We start from the raw sequence: 20,659 nt of genomic DNA on the forward strand, positions 1-20,659 counted from the left end.
ACAACGCTGTCGGATATTGTGTTTACACCGACGTACCTGCTTAGTGAAGAGCAGTGTTCCGGAGTGGTGCTCCAGTAAGGCAAGAACGGAGGTAGGTCGAGTCGTTACTCCCTGGGCCGTGTCTTGCCCCATCGTCACCTGTGAAGGACCCGGAAGCTCTACCGGATAACCATTGAGCTTCGCTTTTTGACTCGGCTGAGTCAAAGCGCAGTGGCGCTTTTGCTGGTTGGAGTCGTAACTCCCAGCCCGACCAGAGATACAGGGACTGCCAGCTGTAACGCACACCAGGAGGTGTTTGCCGCGTTACAGACTCGGAAGTCCACAGGATCGATCGAGCGGCTGCTCTCGGTTCAGTCTTCTTTGCTTGTGATTGGGGTATCGGTGACGCATCACCAGGAGGTGACTCCGCGTCCCGGTGCAGTCTGAGGAAGAGGTTGAGCGGCTGCTCCCTTCAGGTAGAGACCCCGGCTGGGTGTTTCCCTGACTCCTCGATTCTCCCCAACACTCTTCGTGCCCCTCACAGCCTACCGATTGGCATTGTCGGCCATTTCATTTCTGCCCTCTGTTGGCATACGCCGGGATCGGCGTATATGCAGAGGACGGTTAGGACCATCCGTGCTGTGGGCTGGTAACGTACTTAGCCTGGAGGATTCCAGTGACTATAACCTTTGTTTATTCCTTGTATTATTTTTGCCTTCATTAAAATAACTAAACCTTCACAAGTGGTTGCGTTCTCCTTATCGTGTCTGTTAAACGATCCTGAGACGTTCAGGGCGTTACATAAGGACACAGTCCTGCTTTCAAAAATGCAGACTTCAGACACGGTAACTGTTGTAAATGTTTATTACTATGTATTCTGTCAGTCCTTCCTTTGTGTCCTCCCCCTATTATTACTCTAGAACTTAATGGGGTTCTTAGCGTGTTCCTTTACCCAGCTGAATTCCAGTATTGGCAGTTACGTGTCTGGTCAGCTGGTAAGCGGTTGCTTTCTCCTGTGCTCTTGAATAAATCCACACGCTTACCAGTAGACGACATCTTGTCCTTCCTTCAGTAACCTGTTGGTGCTATTCGATATTGATGGAGTTGGAATACTACCCCGAATGGTTGCCAGTGATTAGACTATTTACACGCATTACTATCATCATGTTTTCTTACCGCCATTGTCGCTGCACCTGAGGCCTCCTGAGCAACCTTTCTCTGCCCTGCTTGTCTCCCTCCCGGCGCCGTGTCCGCTGCTCTCGCGGCAGCGTCATGAGGGGGACTACATTTCCCATCACCACCTGGGGCGGAAGCTCTCGGCCAACCATCATCGCCCGGAGGCGCTTCATAAGCGAGGCTATCCCCGGTGGAGCGGGGGATCTTACCGCCATTGTCGCTGCACCTGAGGCCTCCTGAGCAACCTTTCTCTGCCCTGCTTGTCTCCCTCCCGGCGCCGTGTCCGCTGCTCTCGCGGCAGCGTCACGAGGGGGACTACATTTCCCATCACCACCTGGGGCGGAAGCTCTCGGCCAACCATCATCGCCCGGAGGCGCTTCATAAGCGAGGCTATCCCCGGTGGAGCGGGGGATCTTACCGCCATTGTCGCTGCACCTGAGGCCTCCTGAGCAACCTTTCTCTGCCCTGCTTGTCTCCCTCCCGGCGCCGTGTCCGCTGCTCTCGCGGCAGCGTCACGAGGGGGACTACATTTCCCATCACCACCTGGGGCGGAAGCTCTCGGCCAACCATCATCGCCCGGAGGCGCTTCATAAGCGAGGCTATCCCCGGTGGAGCGGGGGATCTTACCGCCATTGTCGCTGCACCTGAGGCCTCCTGAGCAACCTTTCTCTGCCCTGCTTGTCTCCCTCCCGGCGCCGTGTCCGCTGCTCTCGCGGCAGCGTCACGAGGGGGACTACATTTCCCATCACCACCTGGGGCGGAAGCTCTCGGCCAACCATCATCGCCCGGAGGCGCTTCATAAGCGAGGCTATCCCCGGTGGAGCGGGGGATCTTACCGCCATTGTCGCTGCACCTGAGGCCTCCTGAGCAACCTTTCTCTGCCCTGCTTGTCTCCCTCCCGGCGCCGTGTCCGCTGCTCTCGCGGCAGCGTCACGAGGGGGACTACATTTCCCATCACCACCTGGGGCGGAAGCTCTCGGCCAACCATCATCGCCCGGAGGCGCTTCATAAGCGAGGCTATCCCCGGTGGAGCGGGGGATCTTACCGCCATTGTCGCTGCACCTGAGGCCTCCTGAGCAACCTTTCTCTGCCCTGCTTGTCTCCCTCCCGGCGCCGTGTCCGCTGCTCTCGCGGCAGCGTCACGAGGGGGACTACATTTCCCATCACCACCTGGGGCGGAAGCTCTCGGCCAACCATCATCGCCCGGAGGCGCTTCATAAGCGAGGCTATCCCCGGTGGAGCGGGGGATCTTACCGCCATTGTCGCTGCACCTGAGGCCTCCTGAGCAACCTTTCTCTGCCCTGCTTGTCTCCCTCCCGGCGCCGTGTCCGCTGCTCTCGCGGCAGCGTCACGAGGGGGACTACATTTCCCATCACCACCTGGGGCGGAAGCTCTCGGCCAACCATCATCGCCCGGAGGCGCTTCATAAGCGAGGCTATCCCCGGTGGAGCGGGGGATCTTACCGCCATTGTCGCTGCACCTGAGGCCTCCTGAGCAACCTTTCTCTGCCCTGCTTGTCTCCCTCCCGGCGCCGTGTCCGCTGCTCTCGCGGCAGCGTCACGAGGGGGACTACATTTCCCATCACCACCTGGGGCGGAAGCTCTCGGCCAACCATCATCGCCCGGAGGCGCTTCATAAGCGAGGCTATCCCCGGTGGAGCGGGGGATCTTACCGCCATTGTCGCTGCACCTGAGGCCTCCTGAGCAACCTTTCTCTGCCCTGCTTGTCTCCCTCCCGGCGCCGTGTCCGCTGCTCTCGCGGCAGCGTCACGAGGGGGACTACATTTCCCATCACCACCTGGGGCGGAAGCTCTCGGCCAACCATCATCGCCCGGAGGCGCTTCATAAGCGAGGCTATCCCCCGCGTCGCGGGACGCGCGCGGGCGTCGCCGGGCTGAGCCCGGGCAGAGGGCGGGCCGTCAGGGGCTGAAGGAGGCTGGGCTGGGCCACGTCCTTTTCCTTTGCAAGAACTGTGAGTACATATCCCGGTTTTGTATCCAGTAAATTATGTCTACCCGTTCCGGCAAGTTGTCAAGGACTGAAAGCGCAAGGGGGCCAAATGCGGCAAGCCCCATTATTGGAACCATGGACCGCTTTATTACCAGGGTGGCGGCGGTGATTGAAAAGGAGATTGCCATGTCTGAGCGGCGTCTGTCAGAGGTTTACCTTCCCTCAAGACGTTCATCCCTGGGGGTCGACGCTCAATCATCGTTCATAATGGCCAGTACCCAGGTTCAGCCCGCTACCCCGCCTAGTGTGTCTAGTACTTCCAAAGACCCACCCCAGTTGGTTGGTATTGAACAAAATATAGGTAGGTTAGAAAGCTTGGCTGCTCTTTTCCCCATAGTTACCGTGGAGCCTGACGGTCTTGGTAAATTGATTGCTTCATCATCCTTTAATACTCCAAGTGAAGTCATCAGTGATCTGGAGCCCTTAACATTGTCCACTTCGCCCTTGGCACTACCAGAAGGAGAGACAGTTAGGTCCCCCAAAAACTCCCAACCATCAATTAGTAGGCATGAGATTAGGCCTTTAAGCAAAAAGGCCCGCAAACGTAAAAAGGGCTGCCCAGTTAGACAGGCCGCTCTTTATCAAAGTTTAAGAAAGCCTTTTGGAGTAGGTACGAGAACTACAAGGGGTAAAGCTTTAGTGAGTAAACCGGACATAGCTGGGGATGTTGCGAACCCTCCCGAGGAGCTATACCTTGGTGCAAATAGTGGGAATCTTTTAAAGCTTCCTGACCTAGCAACGGCAGAAAATATTTTTGAGAAGGTCTATAGCCTCTTGAATCCGTTGCTAACTCAAGTTAAAGGCCTTGGGGAAAGGATAGACAAACTCGAGCAATCAACTCTTGACGGCTTTCACTCACTTAAAGCAGTAGTTAAACAAATAAGTAGAGTGACCGAAGCTAAGAACTTGGTTGCAAGTGGAAACGTGCCTTCATCTCAGCGAGTCCCTAAGCACCCAATATGTTGTGAGAAGGGAGATTCCAATAGTCCATCTACTTTAGCCTCCACATCTACCCCAAGTTCCAAAGCAGGACCCCAGCAAAAGGGTTCCCTAACCCATATAGAGCCCGATAAAAATAACTCCAAGTCTCCCCAACAAAAGCAGCCACAGGAAGCGTGTGGCATAAGAGAAATTCCCAAAAAGCAAGGGGTATGTACCAAATCTAACAGGTTAGCCCTAGAGAAAACCCCTAGGCCCGTCCCCCATCCTACCACTACATCTACCTTTTCACTGGCCTCTACTAAGCAAGCACGACGGATCCCCCCAGTAAACCTTCCACCAGACTGTCAACCCTTTGCGGCAGTCATGGTTAATGTGCCCCCTTTAAAGGACGGCCAGTTGGAAAATCATCAATCACTTAAGAATAAGTGTATCCACTGGCTAAAGGCAAATAAGCCAATCCCGCTAGGTGTGGATGGCATTATACTGAGTGTCCGTAGAGTGGACTGGGTTGGACAGGGGGTAAAAACACAGGAGGGGGACTGTATAATTATAAATTTCCAAGATTCAAGAGTGGTACCATCGATTTGCACTCCTATTCCTAATATGGGGGTTCCGGGGGTTAAAGTGGTTGATCTTTCCTTCTTTTACCCCAGGCAAATCGTTGATTTTACCGGTGGAAGCTTAAGTCCCCCTGTTCTAGACCAGAATCGGGATGGGGTTTCAGGGGATACCAGGGAGAAACATTTGTGGCCAACAGGACCCATTTGACTGGAAGTTGGGCATAGAGTAGATTCAGTGGAAACATTACCATTTAGTAAAAGAAATCTTACAAGTGGGATAGGTGACCTTATACCCACCTTGCATGACCCTCGCTCTCCTCATGTTTCTCCGAGGAGCTCTACGGGTGGGGGCATTCCGGCGCCCTGCGACACACCAGCTGTGACGGACCTTGACCTTAAGGTTTTCAGCTGGAATGTCGCAGGGATTGCAGGAAAGCTGGCCCTGCCTGACTTTATTGCTCCGGTCGACGAGCACTCTCTGTGCCTTTTCCAAGAGACATGGAGTTGTGTTCCGGTCCACAGGGTGGGTTTTTCCTCTTACTTCTGCCCTGCGCATGTTTCGCCTTCAGGGAGGGGGCGCCCAGCCGGTGGCCTCCTTATTTGGGTTGCGGCATCTCTTGATTGCAGAATTATGGAATTCCCCACAGGTTCTCCTGACATACAAAACATCACCCTAATAGACCAAAGGGGGAGAGTTGTTTTAAACGTCTATAATGTTTATGCCCGGGGAACCGTGGGCGGGAGAAAGTCTCCTGTAATATCTCTACTCGAGACTTTGTTAAACAACACCCCATATAAGTCTCGTATATTGGTTGCAGGTGATATGAACTGTACGTTCGAGCCCTTGGGCTCGGACGTTTCCCTCGACCAAGAAGAGGAGGATACCAGGTGGGGGATTCCGACTCTGGAAATCCCACCGATTAAAAGGTGGTCAGAAGTGGCGCTTCAGTTATACTCCCTGAGCCTCGAATTCAATCTAAGGGCTGCTAATGGTGGGACACCCTCGGATAGGCTGGGCGCCCACACGTACAATAGGCCTGGACATACCTCTAGGTTAGATTATTTTTTAGTAGACGTATGTCTGTGGCCCCATGTAAAGGATATGCAGGTGGTTCCCTCGTTTGAAAGCGACCACAACCTGCTTTCTTTAAGTATGGCCCAGTGGTGGCGTCACCCAAGTAAGGATTCTATAAATCGGGTAGCAGCACCACCAGAGGTCTCGGAAGTCTCCCCTTGTGGTAGGCGAATTAAATGGGCCAAACTGGTTTTATCAGAGGGGAAGGTAAATGAAATACAATTTCACCTAAACCACACGGTATTAAACCTTGGAATATCCTCGGAAGGCGCGGGTAGAGTGAGTGGGCTCTTTGTCTCCCTGATAGAAGCCTTAACTAATGTCTTTACTCTACACTATAACAAATTGGGTAATAAACTCTCTAAAAAATCCATCGATGGCTGGTATACCCAATCATGTAGGGTTTTTAAGGCTAAGTTAGTTGAGGCGATCAAAGCTAAGTCCCGTCCGGGGATACAGGAAGCAAGGAAGGCCTACAATAACTCCTTTAAACTAGCCAGGAGGGAGTGGGAAGTCAAATATTGGGATGACCTGCTCCAGGCCAGTAAAAGTAAGAACCCAAGGGCATTTTGGCAACTTATAAGTGCACGGAAAAACCCTGATGCACTTTTGAGACCTTGTAACATCTCGCCACAAAGCTGGGTAAAGCACTTCGGGTCCCTATACCTCCCTCCAGATGGGGATTGTAATGTGGGGATGGATCTCACTCGAATAACTGAACCTCATGCCTACGACCTCTTTACTCCGCAAGAGCTTGAGGGGGTTATAGGGTGGGTAGCCCCACGCAAGGCTGCGGGTCCCGATGGCCTCCCGGGGGACCTTATGAGGGCATATCCAGCGGAATGGGCACGGGTCATATCAGCGCTACTTAATGACATCATGATGGGAGGGGCAGTACCAGAATCCTGGAAAGGGGCGGTGGTGGTCCCGATTTATAAAAAAGGGTGCAGGGAAACACCGGGGAACTACCGACCCATAAGTCTGATTGACTCCACTCAAAAGATAGCCGGTAAAGCTATCCTTGGTAGGATTCTCCACTGGGTGGAGGAGAACAAAATTCTTTCAGACTTTCAGGCAGGTTTTCGGGTAGGAATGGGGACAATTGAGCAGGTGTTTAGGCTGGTATTATTGGGGTGGAAGGTGGTGGAACTGGGCAAGGGCAGTCTTTATCTGGCCTTTATAGACCTGAAGACTGCCTTTGACCTAGTCCCCCGAGAAGATCTTTGGAGGGTACTTCATGAGCTGGGCTTACCCCCTTACATCTTGTCACTTCTTATCAGCCTACATGCCCATACCTTTGCCCAGGTTCGTTGGGGTAAAAACGGTGAACTTACCGAGAAGATTCCAGTCTCTAGGGGCGTAAGGCAGGGCTGTGTATTGGCACCCACCCTTTTTTCACTTTATGTGAATGGGGTGGTAAAACATCTCCAACAAGAACCAGCCGACGCCCCCTGTCTCGGAGGAGTCCGTATCCCCACCCTGCTTTTTGTGGACGACATGCTCCTGATTTCGAAGACCCCTCAAGGTCTCCAGAAATTATTAACACGATTTCAGGAGTTTTGTGGTGTAAGAGGATTAACAATAAATGTGGATAAAACAAAATATCTAGTCCTAAATCCTCCTAAGAAACTGGGCCGCCCACCGACTCTAAACTCGATCCCCCTAGAGAAAGTAGCCGAATTCGATTACCTCGGTATTCGGATTACGGATAGGATGTCTTGGGCTAGCCATATTGATAAAATGGTCCTCAGCCATAGGAGAGTGGGAGGTGCCCTTATGAGGGAGTTCAGGGCCTCTCCAAGGAGTTCACTCACCCCAGTAGTTGAGATTTACAAGGCTAAAGTAGTGTCATCAGCCTTGTATGGGGCAGAATTGTGGGGCCACTGTTGTTTGAACGACCTAGAGACAGCGGAGAGCAAGCTATTGAAATCCCTGATCTCCGTGCCCCTGAGCACTCCATCCGTACCTGTCCGGTTGGACATGGGCTGTAAAAATATTAAAGACCAGGCCCAGCTTCGCCCGCTTTTGTTATGGACAAGAATCTGGAGGGGTGAAGAACTAAAATCTTATGCTGATGCCCTGGGGGAAATAATGAGCTTGGGGGGTTGGGCTAACATAAAGTGGCTAAGAGATACTAAAAAGCTTTTGGAGAATGTCGGTCTAGGAGGCAGTTGGTCATCACGTTCAGCCCCTCCAAAAGAAGTCGTCAAGGCGCTTTATTGGAACTGGTGTGCGGAGCGGTTAACTACAAACTCTAATCACTGCAAGTCGACTGTCGCCTTTTTGCAAATTAAAGACACTGTGGCTTTTGAACCCTACCTGGACTTGATAACTCTCCCTTTTGATCGAGCCCTTTATTTCAAATTTAGAGTTGGATCCCTGCCCCTGGGTGCAGTGGTATCGAGTTGGTCACCTGTGCCCCGTATTTCTCCCAACTGTGCGTGTTGCCCAAGCAAGGCCGAGACCATTGTACATGTCTTATTTGTTTGCCCGGACTATGCAAGGCCTAGGAGTGTCTGGTTGAAACCCCTTTGTCGCAATTTGGGCACACGTAGTCACCTCGTAGCCCTGCGTATCCTAATTACGGATACTTCCCCCCTTTTAGTGTGTGGAATTGCAAAATTTTTAAAGTGGTCCTGGCTTATTCGTTGCAAGAGATTGTCAGTAGCTGTTTAATACTTTTTTTAGATAATTTATTATGGGCAATTTATGTCCTTTTTATCTTCTTATGAAATTCATACTGGCTTCTTGTAGCTGTGGTTTTTATGTGCCTACTGTAATAATTGTATTTTTTTATGTGCTTACAAGATATCTTGCATATCGAATAAAAGCTTATGACTGACAGTAAATGTAAATGTAAATGTCAAGGTACTTATAGAGCGCACTGTCACCAGACGGCCACCTTGCGGTGTCGCCTTTGCGGTTTCCTGGCGCTGATACTCATACCGCTGTGGAACCCCTCCTGGCTTTCCCTGTGAAGTGTCCACTCCTGGGCACCCCCAGGGTGAAGCCAGGCATCCTTAGCGCTGTTGGGGCCAGTGTGGAGGCTAAGCAAGCTATTGCCCAGAGTTGCAGCGTGGGGCCTGTGATTAGAATAGGCACCGAGGCGAGAATAGACAGGTCCGAGGAAATTGAGCCCGAGCCCCGCCGAGGCGGGAATCGAACCCTGGTCCCTGGCCAGAACTCTGCTTCAGGGTCTGCCGCTCTAACCATTGAGCCACACTCCTCCACACAACAGACGACATCTTGTCCTTCTTGAAGCGCTTACATCATTTTGGCGACGATTTAAGCAGCTGACCGGACTCTGACTCCAGCGTGTTCTACGGTGTGGTTTCAGAGCATTTTCAGGACGGCTGCTTCTTCCCAACAGCGGATCCCGCGCGCCACGGTGCCTGCCACGTAGTGCTGCTTCAACGGAGCCTGGTTTCCGCATTTACAAAGATTTTGGCATGCCATATTCTTTCATTGGGGAGCGGAGCATCCACATCGTCACCAGCGGTAGGAAGACATCAGCGCATGCGCGAGGGTTCACACGCGTCGAGTGTTGCCTAGATACGCGTCGTTCCCTGCGCGATCAACGCAGAACGCCTATGCCAGTCTCAGCGTAACGCTGTAACGTCAAAGCGTCATGTGTGGGAGCAATTTTTAGACACTTAACAGCTAGATCGCTGACGCCTGCTTTATCGTGTGGTGCGCAATAAAAAGGATTTGCCCGTTTCTATTCAACTAGCGCAACGGTGATGCACTCACCTTTCCTTAAATTTTAGCGTCTTCAGGCACATCGTCTACACAGCGATTCCAGCTGGGATCTTCAGGATAAACTGGTGACTCACTATTTTTGATTGTAGTGTATTGTAATTATTATTTATTAATATTCATTAACATTACTGAGGTGTGTATAGTATCTGATTTGTTTAATAATGGCACAGCAAGTCACTGTTGCACTTCCCCCACCCTTTCTACGTGAACCTGGTTCACCTGAAATTCCGTGGGAGGACTGGATAGTTATGTTTGACAACTATCTTGATGCAATGGATGGCCAGGAGTTTCCTGCAAAGCGAAAGAAAGCATTATTATTAAGCGCCCTTGGTAAAGAAGCACAACGAATTTTCAAATATCTCCCTCAAGCATTATAAGCTAGTGGCCAATCATCACCAGATGTATACAAAGATGCTATTTCTAGACTGGAGGTTAGATTTGCAAAGGAAGAAAACTTGGTCATGAATAGGTACAAATTCTATACACACAAACAACGTGTTGAGGAGTCTATTGGCGATTTTGTGGCTCATTTAAGAGAATTATCTGTCAAGTGCAATTTTTGTTCAATGGCGGACAAAATGATACGCGACCAGCTGATTGTACAGTGCAACAATAAAAAGATTCAGGAGAGACTCTGGGCAGCTAAGAATCCTTCGTTGAAAGTTGCTGTGGATCTAGCGAAAGTTGTAGAACAGTCTGAAATTTGCATAAAAGAACTACAAAAGTCAGGTGCTCAAGCACAAATATCTGAAGTATCTGAGAAAAATTCACAAGAAAGTGAATGCGTTGATGAGGAGTCTATCGCCGTACTTAAATCTAAAGGGAAGTTTGTCGATAAACAAAAACATTTTGTAAAGATTCCCACAAAATTTTGCTCCAGATGCGGAAGTAATACCCACGCATCGGATGCAAAATTCTGTTTTGCTAATAACAAAGAGTGTTTAAAATGTGGAAAAATGGGCAATTTTTCAACAATGTGTAGGTAGAAAGGAAAACCGAGGATAGCGGTTGTGGAGGAAATTACTATTGAGATTAAGCGAGAGAAAGATAAAATTCTAATTGTAAATGAACCCATCACTGATATGAATGTTGTTAACGAGAAGCGTGAAAAACGTCAGAAGGCGGATTTTGACATCAATGCTCATATGGTAACTTTAATGGTAGACACTGGTTCTAGATATACCATTATTCGTGACCCCTTATTTAGAAAAGAATGGTTGGACAAATCACTCATACCATGTGATATTTGTCCTACAGGTTATCAAGGTGAACGCATAGATATGTTAGGTTATTTCGATGCTACTATTTCCTTTTCAGGCAAGTCTACCGAAGGCAAAGTTTATGTTGCTCTAGATTGTCCTCCCATCCTTGGGTGGATTCACCAATATGATTTACATATCATTGTCAACCCTAGAGCACCCTGCCAAGTGATGGTTGTGAATGAGCTTTCACTTGATGATATAATTCAGGGGGCCAGCAATGTTTTCAGAGATGGGTTAGGTGAACTGAGGGGTTACGTACATAAGATCTTGTTGAAGAATAATTTGCTTCCAATTTAACACAAACTCAGGAGAGTTACGTTGACTGTTAGGGATGAAGTCAAGTCTCTAATTAATGAAATGCAACAAGGTGGTATTATTGAACCAGTAGAAGCTTCAACCTGGATATCTCCGGTTGTGATTTCTCGCAAATCTGATGGAAAAATTAGGTTCTGTGTGGACCTCAGATCCCTCAATAAAAATGTAATAGCTGATACCTTTCCTCTTCCTAATATTGGAGAGTTCGTTTCCACTTTAAAAGGTGCCACATTTTTCTCTAAACTAGATCTTAAAAGTGCGTACCACCAGATTCGTTTACATGATGAGTCTAAGAGCTTAACTGCATTCATTACCACAGAAGGTACGTTTCAATTTACTAGACTCCCGTTTGGTTTAACTTCCGCTGCCAGCGTTTTTCAGCCTATGGTCACTGAACTGTTTAAAGGTATTAAGAAGGCAGTTTTTTTTCAAGATGACATTTTGGTCTTTGGCAAAACCATTGAGGATCACAAATATGTCCTCAAAGAGGTGTTACACAGAATTGAGAGTGCAGGGTTAACACTACGTAAAGAGAAGTGTTCATTTTTAGTGCAACAGATTGAGTATCTAGGGTATGAGATTTCAGCACAAGGTGTTCAACCCAAAAAAAAATTGTTAGAAGCCATACGTTTAGCACCTTGCCCTGTTGACAAAGAGCAACTCCGGTCTTTTATGGGACTTATTGAATTTTTTTCTAAGTTCGTGAACATTTTTTCAGACAAAACGTTGACCTTAAGGCTTCTCCTAAAAAAAGGTGTGAAATTTGCATGGGGTGATTCTCATACTGAGTGTTTCAATGCCATCAAAAAGGAATTGTTTGAAGCAAAAGTGTTATCACCTTTTGACATTAAACGTCCCTCTATACTTATGGTAGATGCTAGCGCCACTGGTCTAGGGGCTGTCCTTCTCCAAAAGTATTATGATGGTGATAAAACCATTGCATTTGCTTCACGCACCCTTTCTGCTTCGGAAGTGAATTACTCTGTAATCTAAAAGGAAGCATTGGCCGCTTCATGGGGTGTGCAATATTTTAGGACGTATCTTTGGGGCACGAGTTTTAAGCCTATGACTGACCATAAACCTTTGATTTGGGTTTTATCTCCAGGTGGGGCTGGTAAAGGATCTCCTAGGTTAGCAATGCTTGCATCCAGACTTCGGGAGTACCAGTATGATATCTCTTATATTCAAGGGTGGCGTAATATACAAGCCAATTGTTTGTCAAGGTTGTGTATTAAGGCTGAAGGTGGCAAGGTTGATTCATGTGGAATTCAGGATGATGGGTCTATTGCTTGTGTTCAGGATGTTCTGGCATTGGGTGAAGGTACCTTTGATAGAGAAGTGTGGTGTTCTGCCATGTCAAAAGACAGTGTACTTTTGAATGTCATGGATATGGTCAAATTGGGTATTAGACGGGAGAGCTGCATCCAACCCTCTGTCCATCTGTATATTAAGGTTTTGGATGAATTATCAGTTTGTGATGATCATATTCTTATGAGGGGGGATAGGTTTATTCCTCCATTCAGTTTGAGACCTAAGTTAGTAAAACTAGCCCATGAAGGCCTTTTAGGTCAGACTTTTACTCAGCGTAGAATCAAAGCGGATTTTTGGTGGCTGGGCCTGGATGCACAGGTTTCCTCTTGGGTTGAGAATTGCTCAGTTTGCAAGGACAGTGAAAAAAGGCTTAAGCTAGCTGCTACTCAAACTATGAACTGTATCTCTATTCCCAAACAACCTTGGCATAGTATTTGCCTTGATTTCATTGGCCCTATGAGTGAACTGCCATTAGACCAGCGTTTCGCCATTGTAGTTGTTGATTTGTTTTCCAAATGGCTTACTGTTAGATTTGTTAGAGATATCACTACCGAATGTACCATAACGTTTCTCAAAGATCTATTTCATGAGGAGGGGTGCTCTTCTTTTCTAATAACCGACAATGGCACTCAATTTACTTCACACAATATGCGTACCTTGTTGTCTAGTTGTGGTGTGACACACCACCGTACTTCACTTTATAATCCCCAAGGAAATGGCGTGTGTGAGAGAGCTAACAGAGTTGTCAAAGGCATTATACAAATGTCTTGTGCTTCTGGTAGTTTTGCAAATGAGATGGTACAAGATATGGTGTGGGCCTACCGCACTACTTCTCATGAACCCAGTGGTAAGTCTCCATTTGAGTTAATGAGAGGTAGACGTCCTAGTACAAAATTTAATCCATCCTGGATTAAAAACAAAATTGGTAACACTTCAAACTTTAATTGTAGCGTTCCTTTAACCAAGTCTATTTCTCCTGGTGATTTGGTAAAAGTTAAACCTGGCAGAATTACCAAAGGTCTCAATAAGTTCAGCGGTCTCTATAGAGTTAGGGAATCTTTCCCAAAGTATGTTGTGCTTGATAATTGGGAGAAGTGGAATCTTAGGAGAGTGGCTTTGTATCAAAAGCCTGTTTCTTCTAACACTTCTACTGATGTTGATCAGGAACCTATGTCCAACTCTGGTTATATGCTATCCACTCCTGTTGAGGTCACTCCATCTTCTTCATCAACTTCTCGGAGGGAGGAAGGTGGTGGTGATGCCTTTCAAAGTGAGGGTCATCAAGAATGTTCTACATCTGTGGAATCCAGAAGTGCAAGATCTCGCAGACCTCCTGCGTACTTGAATGACTTTTTTGTGTTTAAAATCTCTGTCCAAGTTTGTGTTAATTTGCACTTATTGATTTTTGTGTTGCTCTCATTTGTAACGGAGAAGATGTGTTGTAAATGTTTATTACTATGTATTCTGTTAGCCCTTCCTTTGTGTCCTTCCCCTATTATTACTCAAGAACTTAATGGGGTTCTTAGTGTGTTCCTTTACCCAGCTGAATTCCAGTATTGGCAGTTACGTGTCTGGTCAGCTGGGAAGCGGTTGCTTTCTCCTGTGCTCTTGAATAAATCCACACGCTTACCAGTAGACGACATCTTGTCCTTCCTTCAGTAACCTGTTGGTGCTATTCGATATTGATGGAGTTGGAATACTACCCCGAATGGTTGCCAGTGATTAGACTATTTACACGCATTACTCTCATCATGTTTTGTGTGTTTGATGTAGCACCCTAAGTGCCAAGTGCATGCCCAGACATGGGTCCCTTGCTCACTGTTTAAGCAAGGGGGACCCCAAAAAGGGATGGAGGGCGGGTTAGGCGGGGTATGTAGATCAATGTAAATCCAAGGGAGGAACCCACCCTCTTCAATATATGAACGGGCCTAAAGCATAGGTCCCTGAATCAAAAAACACTAGACTTGAGCTGAAAGCACAATCTGATTATAACAAAGTATCAAACAAGGTTGCTAAATAGAAAAATATAAATTTCTTGTTTATTGTGCTTTTTTTTATATATACAAAACATCAATATTTTCGGATACTTTTTGTGAATTTTTGCACATAGACATATTATTATAGTGAGACAAATATAAATAACAATACATGGTATTGATATAAACAAATAGCAACATGTCCCACTCAACACATGCATACAGACATTCATTTCATCATGGTTCCACTAGCACATAACAGTCAAGATGTCACAATTCCAGCAATGTAGTCGTATGGGCGATAAACATATATATCATCCAGATGGAGAGCATACGGTACAATGGAGTAAAAAATGCCGAAAGTACAAGCGCCAACGCGTGTTTCGGTATTTGACCCGAACTAGGGTCCAATACCGAATACAGAAGCAAGTGCCATGTACATATCCCTCATTTTGTTGAACACTTCTTGATGGCCAGAAAACTAGCTGACTTTCCACTATTGCGTAGCTGTGGTATATTCTATTAACAGATCGGCCAGCATTGCTGCGAGCCATCTATCTCTATATCCTGCTGCATATTCTGAACTTGACTAGATTTGACTCTCCCAGTTTCTGATGAAGGCGCCGGCCCGATATCAGCTTATGGATTATTCCTGCGCTGAGATGAATTGTTGAATTGAGTTATGCTACTTTATGAAGACATGCATTTAAACCCCTTCTGTTAGGGGCTACGTTTTTTTAAAAAAAAACACGTATAGCCTATGTCCCCCTCTACCTACCAGTCGGCGCCCTGATGAAGGTGGGACCCTAGTTCGGGTCCAATACCGAAACGCGCGTTGGCGCTTGTACTTTCGGCATTTTTTACTCCATTGTACCATATGCTTTCCATCTGGATGATATATATGTTTATCGCCCATACGACTACATTGCTGGAATTGTGACATCTTGACTGTTATGTGCTAGTGGAACCGTGATGGAATGAATGTCTGTATGCATGTGTTGAGTATTGAGCGGGACATGTTGCTATTTGTTTATATCAATACCATGTATTGTTATTTATATTTGCCTCACTATATTAATATGTCTATGTGCAAAAACTCACAAAAAGTATCCGAAAATATTGATGTTGTTTTGTATATATAAAAAAAAGCACAATAAACAAGAAATTTATATTTTTCTATTTAGCAACCTTGTTTGATACTTTGTTATAATCAGATTGTGCTTTCAGCTCAAGTCTAGTGTTTTTTGATTCAGGGACCTATGCTTTAGGCCCGTTCATATATTGAAGAGGGTGGGTTCCTCCCATGGATTTACATTGATCCCTTGCTCACTGTGCCACTGGAACCAGGCTGCACTGACTGAAAAGACCCAACTAGACTAAAACGGGTCTTGGGTTGCTTGTTATCCTGTTCACAGAGGACCTGGCTTAGTAGTTTGGGCTTGATTGTTCCTATTGGTGCAGGACCAATGTTGAGTTGCATCTGACAGGGTGGAATCTGAGGTTGCATAGTGGGCAAAGAAATTATGGCTTGGAATGTTACTCTGAGCGATTGCCAGTGGTCAGACTATTTTAATTAAGCATTCCTTTCATCACTTTTTGTGGGTTTGATGTTGATTGAGGGCAGAAGATTCTTAAATCGGCCTTAGGCTTTCCATCATGCTGGAATTGCAGAAAAGCTGACTCGGATCCCACATCAGGCTGTGCAATGATATCAGAGGGTATGAGGCTAAACAGAAAGTAAGGAACTGATCCCGGTGAAGTTGTCAAGCTATAGTACCTAAAGTTAATGTTCAGTTAATACTGCAGACAGTATAAACTGTTTCAGAGGTCTCAGAGAGGGGGCACAGTTGAACAATGGAACTGAATAGATGTCACATAAAAACCTGGTTATAGGGGTGCAACTGCTGGGGACTACTATTCTGATCATCTATGGGTGGTTGTGGTTTAGAGAGGTGGCATGACTTCCAGCGAGGTGCTAACAAAAAATTCCAAGGCTAATCATTTATCTTTGCCAGGTCATTTGAAAGGTGTTTTTATCAAAGTTTGGAAGGTAACTTGCAGTAACTTGAGAGGCACCGTAGACTTTCCGGCTTAGAGAGTGGACCAGTGACTTACTAACCTGAGAACAGAATTAATTAATTGCATCGTCGTCCAAGTCAGGTTTCTAAACGCCCCAAGAGTGGAAAATGGCGGGTGTCTACTGTGAAGGGTAACTAGGGCAGCCTTGTGAGTTCTGTATAGTATCTGTCACTATCTATATTCCTATGGTATTTTCTGTCCCTGGCGCTCTCTATCTGCTGCTCCTCTCTTGGCTCTACTCTTTCATGTGCTTGCTCCTCAGCTATCTTCTTATTAGGTTTGTTCTTGTTTCTTGATATTTAAACTTTCTCTTTGCCATCCTCCAGGTATCTTTATCATTCTTTCAGCTTGTTCGTCTTGTCTGTTATCTCACCTGCCGCCAGCCTCTATTTTTGTAATGTCTTCAGCATTCTGTGTCACACCCTAATCCGTGTTTCTGTCTCTTTCGTCAGCGATTTTCCTCTCTCTATCTTACTGCGACTCTTCCCTCAGATGTTGTTCTTTCTTCTTAGAAAGATCAGTTTGGCATGTAGAAACCCTTTCCCTTGTAGAATTGCAGAGAGCTGCTTGTCTAGTATTTATTTGGGCATCCGGTGAAGAGGAAGACGGTGTAAAGGTGCATTGTAGTTTATCAGGGTGGCTTCATGGAAATATGTGTGAAGCTTAGCTGTATATGACAAAACAAGGCAGCCAGTAGTTGGCATCCAAATTGCTAAAAAGAGAAACATTTGATTTTTCAATAATCATATTAGCCACTTTAAGAAAAAACGGTGTAACAAAATTAAAAACAATAGCATTAGTAAAGTAACCAATCCACCTAGCCTTGTTATGTGACAGGTGCTAGGGTTAGGGGCACGATGCATGTGTGTGTTGCAAAGGCGGTATATAAATTAACTTGCACTATTCCAGATAAGCCATCTTCCATCCTGACTATCTTCATGGAATTTAAATCTGTTAAAGAATGAAATTTAAGAATATATTTCATAACTCATCAGTGGTATTGCAAAGATGATGTAGGCCTCAATGCAGGAAACGGAAATGGCTCCACTGTCATGGTGTGGTAGCAAAAAATGGCATCAACTGGTGTGCAATGGACCCCTGAGCCCTGGCGCCACTGCACATACGCCACCATTGAAGCTACCCCGTAGCTCATTTAGTGCATTAAGTAGGAAAGTATTGAAACTAGATTTCCTGTTGTTAATGGTATTTTGAGTCAACAGTCAGTACTGGAGTTTGACCTAGTGTGCTATGCATTCCTGTAATACAGCCTTTTGTTTGAATTCTTCTCTTTAGCATCTTTGGAAGCTTATGGTGGAAGAATCTGACTTGCTTGGGCAATTAAAGGTTAGTATGGAAGTTTTTCAAATTTGAAATGATTTAAATTGTTGTACTGTCTGTTGTTTGTCCTACTGTATTACTAGGTGCTTCCTTCTCCTAAGTTTTGGAGGATAGCTTACTGTATGTTGCTGCCTCCTTGACAAGCTGCACAACCAGTCACACTGTGTCCAATATGTTTGACCTGTTGTAGTAGTAAAAGCAAGGTCTACGTTACACATATAAGTGTAAAATTTAAAATCTTTAGAAGGACAAACTGCTGTCAGGCAAAAATGACTCCTTAAGAAAAAATATCACCATCTTCTAAGTGAACTGTTACTTTTTCTTGATTAAACACTATGATTAACACATGTAAATTCAGTTATAAGCAAGAGTTTACAACGGTATTTACCTGTTTTGCTCTCAACAAGTATTCACAAAAGAATTGTTGGCAGGCATAAACCCATGTATATGTGCAGAAATTTCTGCAACGAGTTCTGAGTAGTCTGCTCTGATAAATCTGACTCGGTTGGAAGGAAAACCAATGTTCCAAGGCATAATTAGCCATGGACGTTTTTCCACATTGACAAATGTACGTTTGAGGGCATTCACAAACTCTTCTTATTACCCTTTCCACCCGGGAAAGGGTCAGATTTTTACTCCGGGTTAGGTCTGCAGCAAGTCCCTTTCTGATGTGGGAAGGGGATTGAATCACTCCTGTAGTTGGTTGGGAAGGGGTTTCTTTACAGGGAATTTTTTTTTCCTTACAGTGTGTTTGCTAAGTCTGGGCGGTAACTCTGCTCCGCTCGCTGAGTTTGTGGAGGTTTCTGCACTCTGCTTTACGTGGAGGTCACGTATTTCCGAAAAACTTGCGGCGAGATTTTTCATCACAGGTGGTCAGATTTCTCATTGCGAGTGGTCACGTATGCTCGAGACCGCTCGCGTTGAGAAACTGTACGCTTGCAGTGAGAAAGCTGCCGCTCGAGTTAAAACCTACTCAAGCGACAGAAAGGAAGCCGCGCCCGCTTGTGCTGTGCATGGTGCAGTTTGCGATGATTGCACAGTGCAGACAAGCAGCTGGAACTGAAAATCACAGCGGACAGCATTTATCCAATGCACTATGCCGCTTGCGGAGCTCCTTTTTGCACTTTGCGGAGATTCGCGTAGCAGAACTCCACCCAGTCACAGGGCATCCATTTCCCGCTGTGTGGAGTTCTCCTTTAAGGATCCTAATAGGTTTGTCACATAACATTTTCAGAAGTCTGTCTGGAAACCTGCATCAATGAAGTTTTCCTGGAATACTTTTTTGAACTTTTGTAAATTTCAGAAATTTGGAAAATTATGTTCAGGCAGAGGCAGAGATCACTGCCCGTAATTCTCCAACTTTATTTGTAAATTGTCTACTAGTCTGTTTTACAGCTCCTTTTTCCTTCCTTGAAAGGGACACAACTTTTAAAACAGAGTGAATTAGAACCATTGAAAGATTGTTATTCCTTCTTTATTTCTCAAATTGTTCACTGACTGCAAAGTTATATAGTTACTTATATTTAGTTACATAGTTGTTACGTTTGACAGATAACATAATGTCCATCAAGTTCAACTTTATGTGGCAGTAGTTGCATAGCTATCTTGTTGACTACTGTTAAGTTCAGAAAACATCGAAATGCAAACTTTACTAGTTATTTTGCAATTCCCTACTCAGGCTTTTTTAAGCAGTGCACCTCTCAATCCGTACCTTGCATGTCAATTTTAATATAACATTAGATTGTAGAATAACATGTTGCATGTATTGGTATTTGAATTGGCATACCATGCTGCTTCCAGTGCTGTGTTTTGGTAGTGCTGTGTAGACCCTATTTAAACTAGGTGCAGGTCGAAGCTTGATTGAATCTGTGCTTTATTCTGTGTCGTGCAAGACAGTACCTGGGTTTCAGACATTGTGGTATGATTTGGTACAAGCTGAAACTTGCATACACAGTTCCCTTGTCTAATATGGGGTAATACAGACCCCTTTTGCCTGGGTGTTAGAGTGGATGATTATAGCATGGACCCTATAGAAATCGTATGTTTTCTTTGTGGGGTTACGAGAGCTCCTGCAAACTTCTTGCTGCAGCTTGAAACTATGTGTATGCTTGCATGTCATAAAAAAGAATGTGATAGTTTGCATTTTGCATTAGACTGAATACATATCTCATGAACTCTGTCCTTGTGTGTAGTGTATCTCCAGGTTGGACATGTCCAATTGTGATGAAAGCAGGAGTGTGCATGTATGGTTACCTTGTTTCATTTGGTGACTGCTGACCTGGGTCTATCACTCAGAAAGGAAGACTTGGCCACTGTGTTAAGACATGGGCGCAGAAGTTCCTTCACAGCATGCACTTCTACCTCAAGGGATATAATTCCTAACCAAGAGGAGCTCCTTGCTACTCAAATGCCTCCTAGAATATTTAAAGTAGCCCTATCTCCTCACTTTAGTGACTAGGTCTCCTTCCTCTAGCTATAGGAATACATTTAATCTTTCTGGAAACACAGTCGTCACCCACCATCTGTGCAAGGGCAGGCTAGGCATGGGGCATCGAAACTTGATCCTACTATTCTTCATTACTCTGACTCATTCACACACCAGGCATGTACCAAACAGGCCACACCCACCAGCATTTTGAGCACCCACTTGGGATTTCAGTGCAAGTGCATAGATGTGGAACTTTAAATGTGTGCCAATGGCTTCACCCTCATCCAGATAGGAAGGCCTGTCTAAATTACTGATCCTGATTCTGTATGCTGCCACCACTGGCTCTATATGATAAACCCAGTGAGGGGGACAGTAGTCCTTGCTCTCAATTGAAGGCACGCTTGGTGTGCCCCTCCAGGTTACAAGACAAGCCCAGCACCTCTCATCGTC

The 20,659-nt window shown here is 46.0% G+C and overlaps 1 protein-coding gene across 3 annotated transcripts in view; it reads left to right on the plus strand.

Moving 5' to 3' along the window:
- TUBGCP4 (tubulin gamma complex component 4) overlaps nt 1-20,659 on the plus strand; it is a 491,481-nt gene that overhangs the window by 199,443 nt on the left and 271,379 nt on the right. For all 3 annotated transcript variants that reach the window (XM_085644307.1, XM_085644309.1, XM_085644310.1), the window contains exon 10: nt 17,737-17,787. In XM_085644307.1, coding sequence (XP_085500433.1) covers nt 17,737-17,787 — 51 coding nt within the window. The remainder of the gene's footprint in view (nt 1-17,736; nt 17,788-20,659) is intronic.

This window comes from Triturus cristatus, chromosome 3_1 (assembly GCF_964204655.1).
Source record: "Triturus cristatus chromosome 3_1, aTriCri1.1, whole genome shotgun sequence".
Taxonomy (NCBI): domain Eukaryota; kingdom Metazoa; phylum Chordata; class Amphibia; order Caudata; family Salamandridae; genus Triturus; species Triturus cristatus.